The following is a 14,710-nucleotide window of genomic DNA, read 5'->3' on the forward strand; positions in this document are numbered from 1 at the left end:
CTCGTGATCATATACATATATGTATGTATGTATTTAATTGAAATCTATTTATGGGGAGATTTTTTTTTTTTTGGTCGAAATGGGGAGATTGATGTGTTTGCAAATTTCAAACATAATAAATGTCCAAAATCTTACTTATCTACCATGATAGGTAGGGATACTGTTGCTGATTCATTCCCTCATAAATTGACTAAAAAGATAATTATTTTTCATCAATTGTCATATACCAGTTTCGAGTAATTCTTCTTTTTAATTTTTGAATTTTTGTCAATGCCACGAACCCACACTTTGATTCTTGTTTAACACGAAGATCCCGACATAATCGCATATATATATATATGAAATCATGAATTTTCTCATGTGATTAGGTGAAGCTTAAGGTGATAGTTCCTACTTTTGACTTTCAATCAGCAAACCACGGCCGGTTCAGGCGTGCAGGCGAACGGGTCCCGCAAGCAGACGCGAAAAGACGGCACGGGTCTCGCCGCTGGCGATCGAACGGCCAGCAAGTGGCGGACCGAGTAACTTTCCCCCGGGGTCGTCCGCACGCGGTCGTCTCGCGTTCCCGACAAGAGCTCGTCTGGAGCTCGTTCGTAGAACGGGACAAAAGAACTCGGTCGTCATCATCATTGCCTCTCTCCCACTTCGGCTCACCCAACTCGCTCCCCCAACTCACCACCCTCCTCTTCCCTTACCTTCTACGCCCCCTCTCTCTCTCTGCGCGCTTATATATCGCGCGATCCCGTCGCCACCCACCAGCAAACTCCCCCACCAGGCTCCAGCACAGAGGTGGAGAGCAGCGGCGGAGGGACATGGAGCCGAGCCGGAGGGTCGCCGGCCGCGAGAGCAGAGGACAGGCGGCGGAGGAGATGGCGGTGCATAGCCGGGTGAGGAAGATCAAGCGGGAGTCGGACAGGGTCGTCGACTGGTGGCCCGACCCCCTCGAGACCAGACCTCATCTCCGGGAGATCGCCCCGTCGCCTCTCGGGCTATCCGGCGCGGCCATCGCCGTCGGCGATTCGTAGGACTGACGGTGGAGATCTCTCTCCCCTTTCCCCGTGTCGTTGAGTTTCTTGGTAGGTGTTGATTGAGATCGGAGATGCTGTAAATACCTTGTCTTTGCCGAATACACGACAGCTTTAATTTCTCAAAATCACAATTCTCTATCCTCGGATCGGCTCGGACCGAACCACAGAAAAACAATATCGGGTTAATTTCACTTGGAAAATTCGGGGCCTTTCGCGATTTGACTACATCTTCTCGATTAGGCTCGAGAAGTCAACATACGAAACTGACTTCCACGATCGTTTCAAATGGTCCTATTCCAATCCGCTCGACGAGACTATTGGGTCGACGCTAACGTGCGGAACGCACTTCAACGCACGTTAGTTCGGACAAGCAATCACCTCAGACTTATCTTCCAAGTCGTATTCTCGGTATCGGCGCGGAACCCGATCTAAATCGGAGCGGGCTACTTGTGGTTGGAATAACTAGATGGTTTTCCATACGAGTTTTGCTTTCGAATTTGACGAAAACGAGTTTCATAAAATCGAAGCTCCTCATGTAGTCGAAACAAAACCGAAGATCGGCCCAGCAAAAATCCATCGATCGGGGTGCTCTTATGGGCTTTTCAACGAGTCCACCGACTCCGTGCCGTCGGGTCTTCAAGATCGACACGGAAGCGACGAGGGAGGGGATGATGCGGTCGCTATAAATATGCCCTCCTCCCTCTCGCTCTTGGTCAGTCGCTCGCTCGTCGGGTCGGTTTAAACCGTTTTGGAGAAAACCCAAGAGGAGGAGACCCAAAAGCAAGCTCAGCCCAACACTCAAATTCTCTTTGCCTTCTCCCCCAGGGTAAAAAGACCCTTTGCTTTTGGGACCTGAAAAATCTGCGGGAGGAGGAGGAGGAGGAAGAGGGGGGAGTTGCCATATCGGGATAGAGGATCGTGGGCGGTGGTCCTTGGTACTTCCCGGGATTTGTGCAGAGGAGGGTTCTTGAGGTAATCACCATCGCTTTCGCCGCCCCACCATCGGTCGAACGTTTTCCGCGAACTGGGGGGTCTCGTTCATTTCCACCTTGCGGGGCGTTAGAATCCGGAATCGCGACGCGATTTCCTCACGTCTTTCGTGTTCCGGTCGTCCTGCCCGCGAGGTGTTTGCTGGTTTGTCTGTGAAGTTTTTTCTTTTTTTTTTTTCAATGGCTAGCTTTTTCCTCGGCCTCTTTTAGGAGATTCGTGGCTATAGGCCTGCATCGTGTTGATTGCTTGGCGGATGAATATTGGGGAGCGATGCGATTTTTATTGCGATTGCGATCTCTGTGTGTTTTTCCTTGTTTTACTTTCTGGGCGATGGGTTGTGATTCTGATCTCATCAGCTTTTACTTGGCATTTTCGAGCTTTTTGATCGTTTTCATTCCTGTTTACAGCATCGAAGGGATTTGGACCGAAATTTTTTGATCCTCCGATCCTACTTCGTGTTCGTTCAATCCGCTCGCACTCGAGTTGGCTTCGTCAGGTAGTATACTTTGGAATCGGGATTCGTTGAGGACTATGAATCACCATGCCAGAAACAATAGAAGACCTAGGATGCCTGCTCAGAGTGCCCGTCAAGAATGGGTTCCCAGAGGGTCTGTACCAAATGGTCCACCTGCAAACCCTCCGGCACCAGCCAACTTGAATCCCAGTTTCGATGATGGAAATTTTCCTTCTGATAGTGGGCACGCATCGAGTTTTCGTGCTTTTCCTCCCGATAGTGGGCATAGAGGGAACTTGCGCGGAAACAATGGGTTTGCAAATCACAGTTCTGGTCCCAGGGGTAATCACGGTCCAAGAGGCCACCCTGCTCGACCTTTGAATCAGAGAAGGGAGAAGGAAAAAGCCGAGTTCAGTGGAGAGAGAGTGTCCAATGACCCGAATTTGCCTCAGCTAGTGCAAGAAATTCAGGAGAAGCTGATGAAGGGTACCGTGGAGTGCATGATATGCTACGACATGGTCCGGAGGTCTGCACCCATTTGGTCTTGCTCCAGCTGCTACTCCATTTTTCATCTCAATTGCATCAAGAAGTGGGCTCGGGCACCCACTTCAGTCGATCTTTCTGCCGAGAAGAATCAGGGTGGCAATTGGCGTTGTCCTGGATGTCAGCATGTGCAACTGACGTCATCAAAGGAGATTCGATACATGTGCTTTTGCGGAAAAAGGACAGATCCGCCGTCAGATTTATATTTGACACCACATTCATGTGGAGAACCTTGTGGGAAGCCATTGGAAAAGGACATCTTGCAGCCTGGTGAGAAGGAGGAGGATTTTTGCCCCCATCTTTGTGTCTTGCAATGTCATCCTGGTCCATGCCCTCCTTGCAAGGCATTTGCCCCTCCACGGCTGTGCCCTTGTGGGAAGGAAACAATTACAACTCGATGCTCTGATCGCAGGTCTGTTCTTACTTGTGGCAAGTGTTGCGATAAGCTTCTCGAGTGCGGGCGTCATCGCTGTAAGCAAATTTGCCATGTGGGTCCATGTGATCCTTGCCAAGTATTATTGAATGCTTCATGCTTCTGCAGAAAGAATATAGAGGTTGTTCTTTGCGGAGACATGGCCATGAAGGGAGAAGTTGACGTGGAAAGTGGAGTTTTTTCTTGCAATTCAACTTGTGAAAAATTGCTTAGTTGTGGTAATCACATGTGCGACAAATTCTGCCATCCGGGTCCTTGTGGGGAGTGCGACTTATTGCCTGGCAGGATTAAAACATGCTATTGTGGAAAAATGAATTTGATGGATGAAAGACAGAATTGTCTGGACCCCATTCCGACTTGCTCACAAGGTTGTGACAAGTTACTCCCTTGCGAGACACACTTTTGTGCGGAAATGTGTCATGCAGGGATTTGTCCTCCTTGTCCGGAGAACGTTGCCCAAAAATGTCGTTGTGGCTTGACTTCTCGTACTGTTGAATGCCACAGAACGAGGGAGGAGATATTCACTTGTGATAAACCATGCGGACGGAAGAAAAACTGTGGTAGGCATCGCTGTAGCGAGCGTTGCTGCCCTTTGTCAAATTCTAGCAACCTTCCTCTTGGTGATTGGGACCCTCATCTGTGCTCCATGGTTTGTGGCAAGAAGCTTAGATGCGGGCAGCATTCATGTGAATCACTTTGTCACAGTGGCCATTGCCCTCCTTGCCTCGAAACGATCTTCACTGATTTAACTTGTGCATGCGGTAGAACTTCGATTCCTCCTCCTCTGCCTTGTGGCACTCCCCCACCTTCATGTCAGCTCCCGTGCTTGATTCCTCAACCTTGTGGGCATTCATCCACCCACAGCTGTCACTTTGGAGACTGCCCTCCCTGTTCAGTCCCAGTGGCAAAAGAGTGCATTGGTGGACATGTGGTTCTTAGGAACATACCATGTGGGTCCAAAGACATCAGATGTAACAAAACCTGTGGTAAGACCAGGCAGTGTGGTTTGCATGCCTGTGGTCGGACTTGTCACCCACTACCTTGCGATTCCGACAACTCCGCCAGTGAAACAAGTCTCAAAGTTTCATGTGGACAGGTATGTGGTGCTCCTAGAAGAGATTGCAGACACACTTGCAAAGCACCTTGTCACCCTTCAGCTTCATGTCCTGATGCGAGATGTGACTCCCCTGTCACAATCACTTGTTCTTGTGGACGGATAACAGCAAGTGTACCTTGTGATGCCGGTGGGGCCAATGGCAATTTTAGCACCGACACCGTTTTTGAAGCTTCCATAATGCAAAAGTTGCCTGTGCCACTTCAACCCGTAGAAGCTACTGGGAAGAGAATTCCACTTGGGCAGAGGAAGCTGGTGTGCGATGATGACTGTGCTAAAGTAGAGCGCAAGCGGGTTCTTGCAGATGCTTTTGACATCAATCCACCAAATTTGGAAACCCTTCATTTTGGGGAGCATTCTTACTTGTCAGAATCAGTTGTGGATCTCTTCAGGCGTGATTCTAAGTGGGTGTTAGCTGTTGAGGAGAGATGCAAGTTTTTAGTTCTTGGCAAGGGCAGAGGAAGTGCCACTAGCCTCAAAGTTCATGTTTTCTGTCCAATGCTGAAGGAAAAAAGAGATGGAGTGAGGCTTATTGCTGAGAGGTGGAAGCTTGTGGTCAGCGCAGCTGGTTGGGAGCCAAAACGTTTTGTTGTGCTCCACGCCACGTCGAAGTCTAAAGTACCAGCTCGTGTGCTCGGAGGTAGGGGCTCTTTAACCTCAAACGTGCCCCACCCACCCACATTTGACCCGTTGGTTGACATGGACCCTAGGCTTGTTGTTTCTTTCCTCGACTTGCCTAGGGAGGCAGATATAAGTGCTCTGGTCCTGAGATTCGGTGGGGAATGTGAGTTAGTCTGGTTGAATGATAAGAATGCACTGGCTGTGTTCAGTGACCCCGCTCGTGCTGCAACTGCTTTGAGGAGGTTGGACCATGGCACAGCTTATTATGGGGCTGTTGTGCTTCAGAACGGAAGTGCTGCATCATCATTGACCATGCCCAATGCATGGGGAGGAGCTGGTCCGGCCAAGGAAGGAGCTTCAATTGGAGCTATAAAGGGCAATCCATGGAAGAGGGCTGTCGTGCAGGAGGTTTCCGATTGGAAGGAAGATTCATGGGGTGGTGAGGGGTGGTCTATTGATTCCCAGAGCTCCATCTTGAAAGAGAAAGAAGCTCCTATATCTGCTTCTGTTAATCGCTGGAGTGTCTTGGATTCTGAAAACGCCACGAGCTCCTCTGCTCCTTTAGTCGGAAAGGAGATCAATTCGATTAAATTTGAAGATCAGGTTGTGGTAGGACCAGAATCGAAGGCTGGCGGGTCTAGTTCAGAAGGAACGCAAGGACTAGTTTCCAGTGGAGTGGAGGCCACCGAAGTAGTTGATGACTGGGAGGAGGCTTGTGAATGAGGTGTTAACATTTCAGCTTTGTGGATCAGGAGCACCTATTGACTGGTCGACGTTCTTGAACCGCCTTTTTTTTTTGGCTTTGGATTTTCAGGTAGATCAACCTTTGGTAATGGGGCTTCGACAGTTATCGTTTTGATATATAGACAAGATAGAAGAATGTTCTTTGCCATTTTTTTTCCTGGAAAGGGACGTTCATGCTTCCGCAAGTAATATTGTGTTGTATCGAAGCGAGGAGTTGCTTCAGATCTTGCCTCTTGATTCTATAGCTTTCTGTTTCCCTCAATTTGTTCAAGCATATGAACACGTGTAGTTTGCAAAATTAGTCCAGTAATCACAAAGATTTGCAACTCTCTCTGCTAAGTGATGTGATTTAAAGGGACTCGATCGCTGGGGAAAATGCTGCTGAGAGTCCGAATGTGGAAAAATTAGATTGAATAAGACTTGAGTGGTGAACACTTGAAAGAATTCCATTCCAAGGTTAAGTAAATCGGTTCACGAAATTGGTATATTTAGTAACATGGTATTCCGAATGTTTAATTCCTGGCGAGGGGGATTAAAGAAATTTTTAGTATTTCAGGTTAGAGAATGCTGTCCTTTATTACGACGGAAATTCTGGCGAGGGGGATTAAAGAATTTTTTAGCATTTCAGGTTAAAGAATGCTGTCCTTTCATTATGACAGAGATTATATAAATGCAAGTTGGTGATGATAACATAACACAGGAGACCGTAGCGTCGCGGCTCTCCATGTTTCGATCAATCTGGCACTACGTTTTGTTTTTTGCACTCTCTCTCTCTCTCTCTCTCTCTCTCTCTCCCCCGTGTGTTTTTATTTTTTATTCCGCTTCAGAATATCGAAAAAAAAAAAGCAGCAAGAAGGGTTTAAAGGTCAAGCAATCCAAATGGAAGAGCATGTGAAAATCTTAGGACTTGGACTTGAAATGAACCCATTGTGCTTCGAGGATTTCTTTTTCAGACAAAAATGGCCGTCTTTGTCATTCCGGCTTTCCCTCTCAGACTAGAGAAAAACTCCAAAATAAGAACATCTCTGCAGTCTCTAGTGTGTTGTGTTCCTCTCTTTGTTAATATCAGCCAAAGCTTCGAATCTACAAGAAGCACAAAGGCTATAGTTATCCATCTCGTGAGTCTCTCTCTCTCTCTCTCAAAAAACTTGGTTTTCTCAGTTGGACAGTTGTTGGCTTGATAGCTGGCCATTCTCATCTGCCTGATCTCTCACATGAGAGTTCACTCCTCTCTTTTCTTGACTAATATCCAATTTATAGTTAATGACAAGTTCACTCTCTATCTCTTTACAACAAGCTCGGTTTAGTCATGGATCCTACGCTGAACCATGGGACTTTCTCTTGTCAGCCTCAGGTAAAGTTCCAGTCCTTTTGAGATACAGTTAAATGTCTATAAAATCGCAGGTGATTGTCGGATTATGGCTTTTGAGGTGTGGCATCAACCAAATTTATTGTTTGTGGTGCTTATTCCGGCAAGTAGTTCCGACTCCGTTCATAAGATTATCACTGTTTCCTGGAAGAGGGACCAACTGGTGAAATCAACTATTCTAATACTCGTGGTGTAAACCCAATGGCTGTCGTTCTTTTTCACTTCTCTAGCTTATTTGTTTCAAGTCTGTCCTGCATATGATCTGTATAACTTCAGCCTCAGATGTGCACGCAGTTTATTTCTTTCTTTTGGTTTGATCAGCATCTTTATATATCCAAATCTATTGCAGCCATTTGTGTTGGCTCTTGCATTTATGTTTTTGATACCTTTTTCCATGGGAGTATTGGTTACACATGCAGAAAGAAACATGGAAGCATGTGGCCCTCTTATCGTTTCAGACCCTGGGAGTAGTCTATGGCCATTTGAGCACTGCACCTTTGTATGTTTTTGGAACGATCCCCCAAGAGGATTTCAAGTCAGATGAGATTCCATATCAGTTCCTCTCCTTCATCTTCTGGACGATCACTATCATTTCCTTGCTGAAGTATGCCTTAATAGTCTTGATAGCCGATGATGATGGAGAGGGTAAGAGATTACTTCCTTCTTTGAGCATGGGGACGGTTTTTACAGTGGATTTTGCAGAGCGCTGATATGGCTTGCAAATTCTCGCAGGTGGTACATTCGCTTTATACTCGCTATTGTGTAGGCATGCGAAAGTGGGTCTGCTTCCAAATGATCAACTTACAGACGAGACTGTGCATTTGGTGGAGACCTCATGTAAGATGAAGTGGCGATCAAAGGCCAGAAGGGCTCTCGAGAAGCACCAATTTAGTCACTACTTGATGCTGTTCTTGGCTCTGTTTGGTTCCTGTATGATTATCAACGATGGAGTGCTTACCCCCGCAATATCTGGTTCCGAAATCAATCTTGTTAATTTTCCCATATCCTTTTGACTTTTGAGATTATTTCAGTTGACTTGAATAAGTTAGTTATTTCTTCATCCTCTGTTTGAACCAGTGCTGTCAGCTTCTAAGGGGGTCAAGCGGTCATTGTCGGAGATTGTCAATTCATGTAAGATTTACAAGATATATCCAGTTGTAAAATGACAAGGAAATAATGATTCGGATTTGACCAACTTCTCATGTTTCTTGGTATTTGGTTCTTACCAGCTTCCTCTTTGAACACCTCTCGAGATTCCATAACAAAGGCCTTGGATAAATGTGAGTGTATAGTCATTCTCAATAACAAAACTGGGTTGCGTTTAAATATCTTGCTGTATTGTATTCTCTTTCTTGTTTTCACTCTTGATCTACAATTCAAACCAAATAATTTCAACTGCCCCGAGCACCAATCTCTGTTAATATTCTCCTTTTTGATTTGTAATGCGTGATTGGTCACCAAATGCTGTTTGCACTAAGGCAGAATGTAGCGGTAATGCTTGTTCTTGAAACAGCATTTAAATACTTCGATCTGTTTGTTTGACATTTATCCTGTATTCTCCTTTTGTGTCCCAGATGTTCCGGTCCCTTCTGCATGCATCATACAGATAGTCCTTTTCATGCTGCAGCAATATGGAACTGATAAAATAGGGTTCCTGTTTGCGCCAATCATCACCATTTGGCTCTTATTTATTGGTGGGGTAGGTTTATATAATATCTTGCACTTTAACCCTAATATTCTTCATGCCATATCCCCGGCATACATGTACAGTTTCATGAGAAATATCAATAAGCATAGTTGGAGATCTTTGGGAAGCATTCTCCTTTGCATAGCAGGTTGGTGTGACCAACCATTTCTTCTCCCTCCCACTTCTTAGCCACTACGAGGAACATTATGGTTAGCCTGTGAAAATGTTGACCGCTTTCTCTGCTGGTGTGCGATTTTGACAGGATCAGAAGCGATGTTTGCGAACCTAGGTCACTTTTCAAAGACGTCAATTAAGGTTGCTTCGTAGAGAGCTCAAGCTCTGGTAATTTCCTTTACTCCATGCCAAAGACTGACAGATGACTTTCTTGGATTCTGTCTCTCTGCAGATAACCTTTGTGTGCTGCATTTATCCGGTTCTTCTTGTATCCTATGCGGGTCAAGCTGCATTCATATCCAGAAACTGGCACATTGTCCCAGAGTTCAATCATCTCAGTAGCTCTATGCCGGGTAGGTACTAATACAATCATGGCGTCTTTCTCGTTTTCCTCCTCCTTTTTAGTGTCTTCCGACCCTGCCTTCTTTTTCAAATCCCTGATTACTTAGAAGGCTTAACTGCATGTCCAGATCATACTCGGCATGCCTTCGTGGTGTTATCTCTGTTCGCTTCAGCGGTCGGGAGCCAAGCATCAATAACGGCCAGCTTCTCAATCATAAACCAGCTCCTGGCCCTTAAATGCTTTCCCCAGGTGAAAGTGGTGCACACGTCGGAAAAGATACATGGACAGGTCTACATCGCAGACCTCAATTGGCTGTTGATGATCCTAAGCCTCTCAGTGACGATCGGTTTACACAAAGTCGGCCCAATTGGATACGCAACAGGTTCGATTCCTTGAGAGCAACATGTATATACATCTATAAATTTTTGGGTTCTGAAGGGTTACGATTTACCTTATTCTATCTGTAAGGCTAAATGGATGTTGGTATGTTCGATGCATTGCTTGGTAAGTACTTAGTTTTATCTACTTATCTAGAAAGATACGCGAATAGACAACGTATAATGTAGGACTTAGGACACTCATCTCTGTTTTTTAATGAGAAACTGGGTCAAATTTCTGCAGGAATGGCCATTGTTTCAGGAATGCTTGTAACAACCTGCCTGATGTCACTTGTGATCTCTGTGTACTGGGAAAAGAGCCTATTCATATCTGCGTGTTTCCTGATATTCTTTGGCTTCATCGAAGCCATGTACCTATCAGCGTGTATCTGGAACTTCCACCTAGGGGCGTGGTACCTCGTCATGCTCTCTGTGCTGTTCTTGACCATCATGCTTGTGTGGCATTACGGATCGATGAAGGAGTATGAGTTCGATCTAGAGAACAAGGTCTCGTTTGAGTGGCTCACCGACTTCGGTGCGGGGCTCGGGATCTCCAGGGTCCCTGGGATTGGCTTCATCTACACAGACATAGTGACTGGGGTCCCGGCATTCTTCTCACACTTCATCGCGAATCTTCCCGCATTCCACCAGGTTCTCATCTTCGTGTCCTTCAAGCCTCAGCCGCTGCCTTATGTGCCCAGCAACCAGCGGTTCCTCATTAATAGGGTCGGCCACAAGGACTACAGGATCTACCGGTGCATTGTGCAATATGGATACTGCAACCGCACCAGGGACACAGATGATTTCGAGGAGCAGATCATCCATTCCATCGGGGAATTCATTTCCCTGGAGGAGAAAGACTTCGAGTCCATCACTTTTGAGGAAGGTAAGATGACCATCGGCGGGAAGCCGGGCTCGGATGGGAGAGCGGCATATGCCCTCATCCCGGTTAACAACTCCATGTCCACTGCGTCCTCAAGCCGGACCAGCGAGGAAAACATGACCGTTTCTTACCACCCTGGGTCAGAAAAAGGTCCTAGTACTAATGCCCCAGTGAGGAGGAAGAAGGTCCGGTTCGTATTGCCTCCAGAGAGTCCTAAAATGTAAGCATTCGTGCGGGACGAGTTGCAACAACTAGTCGACGCCAGGGAGAGCGGCACTGCATACATCCTCGGCCAGTCCCATATAGTGGCGCGTCAAGGCTCCAACTTTTTCAAGCGGCTCGTGATCATGGTCTACGTTCTCCTGGATAGAAACTCCCGGGAGCCTCCGGTCGCGCTGAACATCCCCCACGCCGCGCTCATTGAGGTCGGGATGGTGTACACGATATAATCAAGAATCGAGGCGGTCCTGGAATTTGGGCTTCGATTTTGTGCATATATATTTCATGAGAAATGAAGGACGTTGTTATGTTTCACAGGGTCACCTTCAGTCCATTATAGCATCGTCATCAGCATAATTTCCATATGTAATGGCCAAAATAACGTTGACGTTTGAAGCGTCATCCTATACTTTCACTTTCCTTTCAAGGGTTAGTTTCGAACTCTCTTCAACTTTTTCCTGGTCGCCACACCGTCTTACATTCAACAGTAGTAGGTTTGATTTTTGAGAATTGAGAGGAGGAAACAAGCAACTTCGGAAGCAATGACAGGGCTGTCGTTCGTTCCCCGATCACCGGGCGACGGGAACTTCTTATCCTGTAATTGGTTTAGGACATGGTATTCCACGATCAGTCTTCAAATATGTTTGGTTCAGTATTGCCACAGCACTTTAGGGCTTCAAGTCCTTAAGCAAATGCAATTGGCGTTAGGCAAATATTGTGGAGAGTATTAGGAAAATGTAATGACATTTCCAAAGGCCTAGACCATTGGCCCAAGATAGGTTTAGAGGTACTTTGGAGTGCTGCATTTCTGCAAAGCATATATGATTTTTTTTCTCTAACCTTACCCTTATTCAACTTTTATAATTCTGCAAATGTTGCCTCCTCAAGCAACCTCGTTTAGGCTACCAAAAGGCATAATTTGGCTACCAGCCAGTTATGCCCGATTCTGACCCAAGCGACACTTGAGGTCGGCGACCACAAGTGTTGGCTCGGTGGTGCAACCCAAACAACTCTTGAGGTTACACAACCTTAGGCGAGGCTAGCCACCAGCTAAGTTCCTTCGGTAAATAGTTTAGGAGTTTCCTTCAAAAAGAACTAGCAAAAATTTTACAAAGTGTAGTTTTTTCTAAATGGTATTTAAGTCAATATTATTTCCCAATGTGTTCTTAAAATACACTCCACCAAACATTGGTTGTATTTCAAAAATTTCCATTAAAGCCGAAGCAAACGCACTCTTAATACTAAAAACTTAGGATCGTTTAGTAACGCTTTTATTCGAGAGAAAGATTTCTTTTCGTAAATTGTCTTTTTTATTTCTATTTTTGGAATAATTTTTTAGTAAAAACCGCATTTAATAGTTATACAAAATTTTATATTCTCAAAATGGAAAAAAACAGAATACATTTGATATAATTCACAATTTTTTTCGTAACATAGAATTTCTTTTTAATATTTTAATAATTTTTTTAGATTTTTTTCTTCTTTTTTTAAATTCTTCCTTGCCAATGAGCAATGGCGGTGATGATGGCTGCAATAGCCAGTGGCTCATGGTCAATCGGCCGCTGACTACAACAATGGCCCACAATCGGTCGTTGGCAAAGGCAACAACAATCGACAGCAGGCGGTCGCCATACAACGGCGGGCAGCGGTAGGGGCCAAGGAGGAATAAAAAAAAAGAAAAGAAAAATAACTTATTCTTGAAATTATTATATTTTTCTACTTATTGTTTCTATTTCAAATATATTATCGACTACTTTTCTATTCCAAATAATATAAAAATTAATTAACGTTACCAAAGATTTCTATTCTTATTTTATTTCTTATTTTATTTCAAAAATAGAAAAACAAAAATGTAAGAACATTAACAAACATGTCTTTATTCTACATAAACTATTATTATTATTATTATTTGGATTGACCTATAAGAGATGGTAATTGACGATCGGTTTTTAATACCAGTTACCCATTTCACTGTCAAGATGACTAGTCACTTGCTAAAGTCAAAATTATTCAAGATCAGAAATATGATAAATTAGAAGAGAATCCATCTGATGTTCCTTAGAAGTATTGTCAACATAGTATACCTTTTGCATAACCAGGCGTGAGATTCGAGAGATCCGCTTTACTTACATGATACACGTGTAAAAGGCACGAAAATGTTCGGATATGGAATTGGGCGGCGCCCGCCATGTCTCCCACCATACAGAGGATTAGAAAAAGGGCAAAACCGGTAATTCGGATTCTCCCCCTCGTGGAAAACGCAAGAGAAAAAGAAGACGAAAAGCTCCCCCCATCCACTGCCTTTTGCGATCGATTTTTAGGCTTTCCTATTATCTTTCTTTTTTTTATCCAATTAATCATTTGATGGCGGCATAGTTTCCATGGAATCGCCCCATAATGTCCATCTTATTTTACTCCTCATCACACCCCACCGCTGCTCAAAATCCCAACATCCATCTCTTTTCTCCTCCCGCCCACGCGCGGGCCTATGTCGCCTGCCACGGACCATCACATATAATGAGCCCACCATCCTCGGCCAGTGCTATCACATGTTCATTCCTCTCTGTTTGCTTCCCTACCAACCGAGGAGTTAATTAGCCAATGGTAGAGGTCGCAGACCCTATCCTATTTAGGTTCGTTCATTTACAAGATAGGGGTAAACGATTTTAGATTCTAGATTTGAAACTGATTTCCTAATTTTTGGAATTTGAAATTGACCTTTATCACATGTTCGAGAATCAATTTCAAGACCTATTTAGGTTCTTCATTTACTCTTAATTGAACATTTACAACGAACTATCACATATAATGACAACCATTTGTTACAACCATTACGAAATATTAACACAATAAAAGTATACTATGTAATTTCAAACTACAAACTCATCATTAAACAATATCGCACGAAAACATAAATAAGAAAAACACAAAAACTTGTTTCAAATCCCAAGTGCCAAGTTCCCGATTTTACTTAAAATTCGGAACCTATTTGTCAAAACAAGTTCCTATTGGTGTGATACTCATATTTCCGATTCTATCTTAGAATCATGCTTATCCTTAAGGCACAAGATCTTATAACAGCCGTTGTTCTTATCAATCGACCCACTCAATCCCATAAATAAGATAAAAACAAATCGTTACATCAAGTGGTGGCCTAACTAGACAATTAAGAAAACACCGACGACGCACATATCCCCTAACTTACCATCCAAGTAGTAATCATATCGCAATCGATATCGTGCATGCATTTGTGGAAAACATTGAATTCGATTGGGGTAGGAGGGGGGGAGAGGAGGAGGCGGAGTGGGGCGCCTGGATGGAGACGCAAGGGCCGGCTCGTCGTTTCCCCCTTCACCTACGATTCAACTCCTGTTTTTTTTTTTTTTTTTTTTTTTTTTTTGTGCCCTCTTTTCGAAGGTTTTTTTTGTCCGTTTTCGCATGAGGTTTAAAAGCCGTCCGAAAACATCCCCACGTCGCGTGGATCACAATCGCAACGCACCCTATCGCCCACATCATCTTTTCCCTTTTCTGTCTCCATCGGCCAATCAATGGCCGGCATCCATTTTTAAATCCATCGGTCTCACGACAAGCACCCCCTCGTCCTTTCTCCGAAGATTCCCATCTAGCCACCCCGGCCCGATCCAATCGAGTCGAACATCAACCGTCGATGGAATGGGATGGGATCGACGGTAACCGCATCGTCCGACGATTATCTTACGTGAGGCTATTGA

The 14,710-nt window shown here is 44.8% G+C and overlaps 2 protein-coding genes across 4 annotated transcripts; both read left to right on the forward strand.

The window, feature by feature from the left end:
• Window positions 1–1,647: 1,647 nt before the first annotated feature.
• LOC120296597 (NF-X1-type zinc finger protein NFXL1-like) lies at window positions 1,648–6,256 on the forward strand. 3 transcript variants are annotated; one of them, XM_039318399.1, is made up of 2 exons: window positions 1,648–2,000; window positions 2,426–6,256. In XM_039318399.1, exon 2 carries the CDS (start codon window positions 2,550–2,552, stop codon window positions 5,904–5,906), a length of 3,357 nt encoding a protein of 1,118 aa, XP_039174333.1. In that variant the 5' UTR covers window positions 1,648–2,000; window positions 2,426–2,549; the 3' UTR covers window positions 5,907–6,256. The 3 variants fall into 3 exon arrangements, with proteins under 3 accessions (XP_039174333.1, XP_039174334.1, XP_039174335.1); XM_039318400.1 differs by lacking the exon at window positions 1,648–2,000 and adding an exon at window positions 2,011–2,152; XM_039318401.1 differs by lacking the exon at window positions 1,648–2,000 and adding an exon at window positions 2,019–2,162.
• An 800-nt stretch (window positions 6,257–7,056) lies between these two features.
• On the forward strand, window positions 7,057–11,424 carry LOC104456360 (potassium transporter 6-like). The gene is made up of 10 exons (XM_039318402.1): window positions 7,057–7,281; window positions 7,716–7,941; window positions 8,029–8,268; window positions 8,374–8,427; window positions 8,526–8,576; window positions 8,871–9,131; window positions 9,246–9,298; window positions 9,390–9,510; window positions 9,628–9,882; window positions 10,122–11,424. The coding sequence occupies exons 1-10, from the start codon at window positions 7,237–7,239 to the stop codon at window positions 10,982–10,984; spliced, it is 2,169 nt and encodes a 722-aa protein (XP_039174336.1). The 5' UTR covers window positions 7,057–7,236; the 3' UTR covers window positions 10,985–11,424.
• The last annotated feature ends 3,286 nt before the right edge of the window (window positions 11,425–14,710 follow it).

The sequence above is a fragment of the Eucalyptus grandis genome, chromosome 8 (genome assembly GCF_016545825.1).
Source record: "Eucalyptus grandis isolate ANBG69807.140 chromosome 8, ASM1654582v1, whole genome shotgun sequence".
In the NCBI taxonomy this organism is placed as follows: domain Eukaryota; kingdom Viridiplantae; phylum Streptophyta; class Magnoliopsida; order Myrtales; family Myrtaceae; genus Eucalyptus; species Eucalyptus grandis.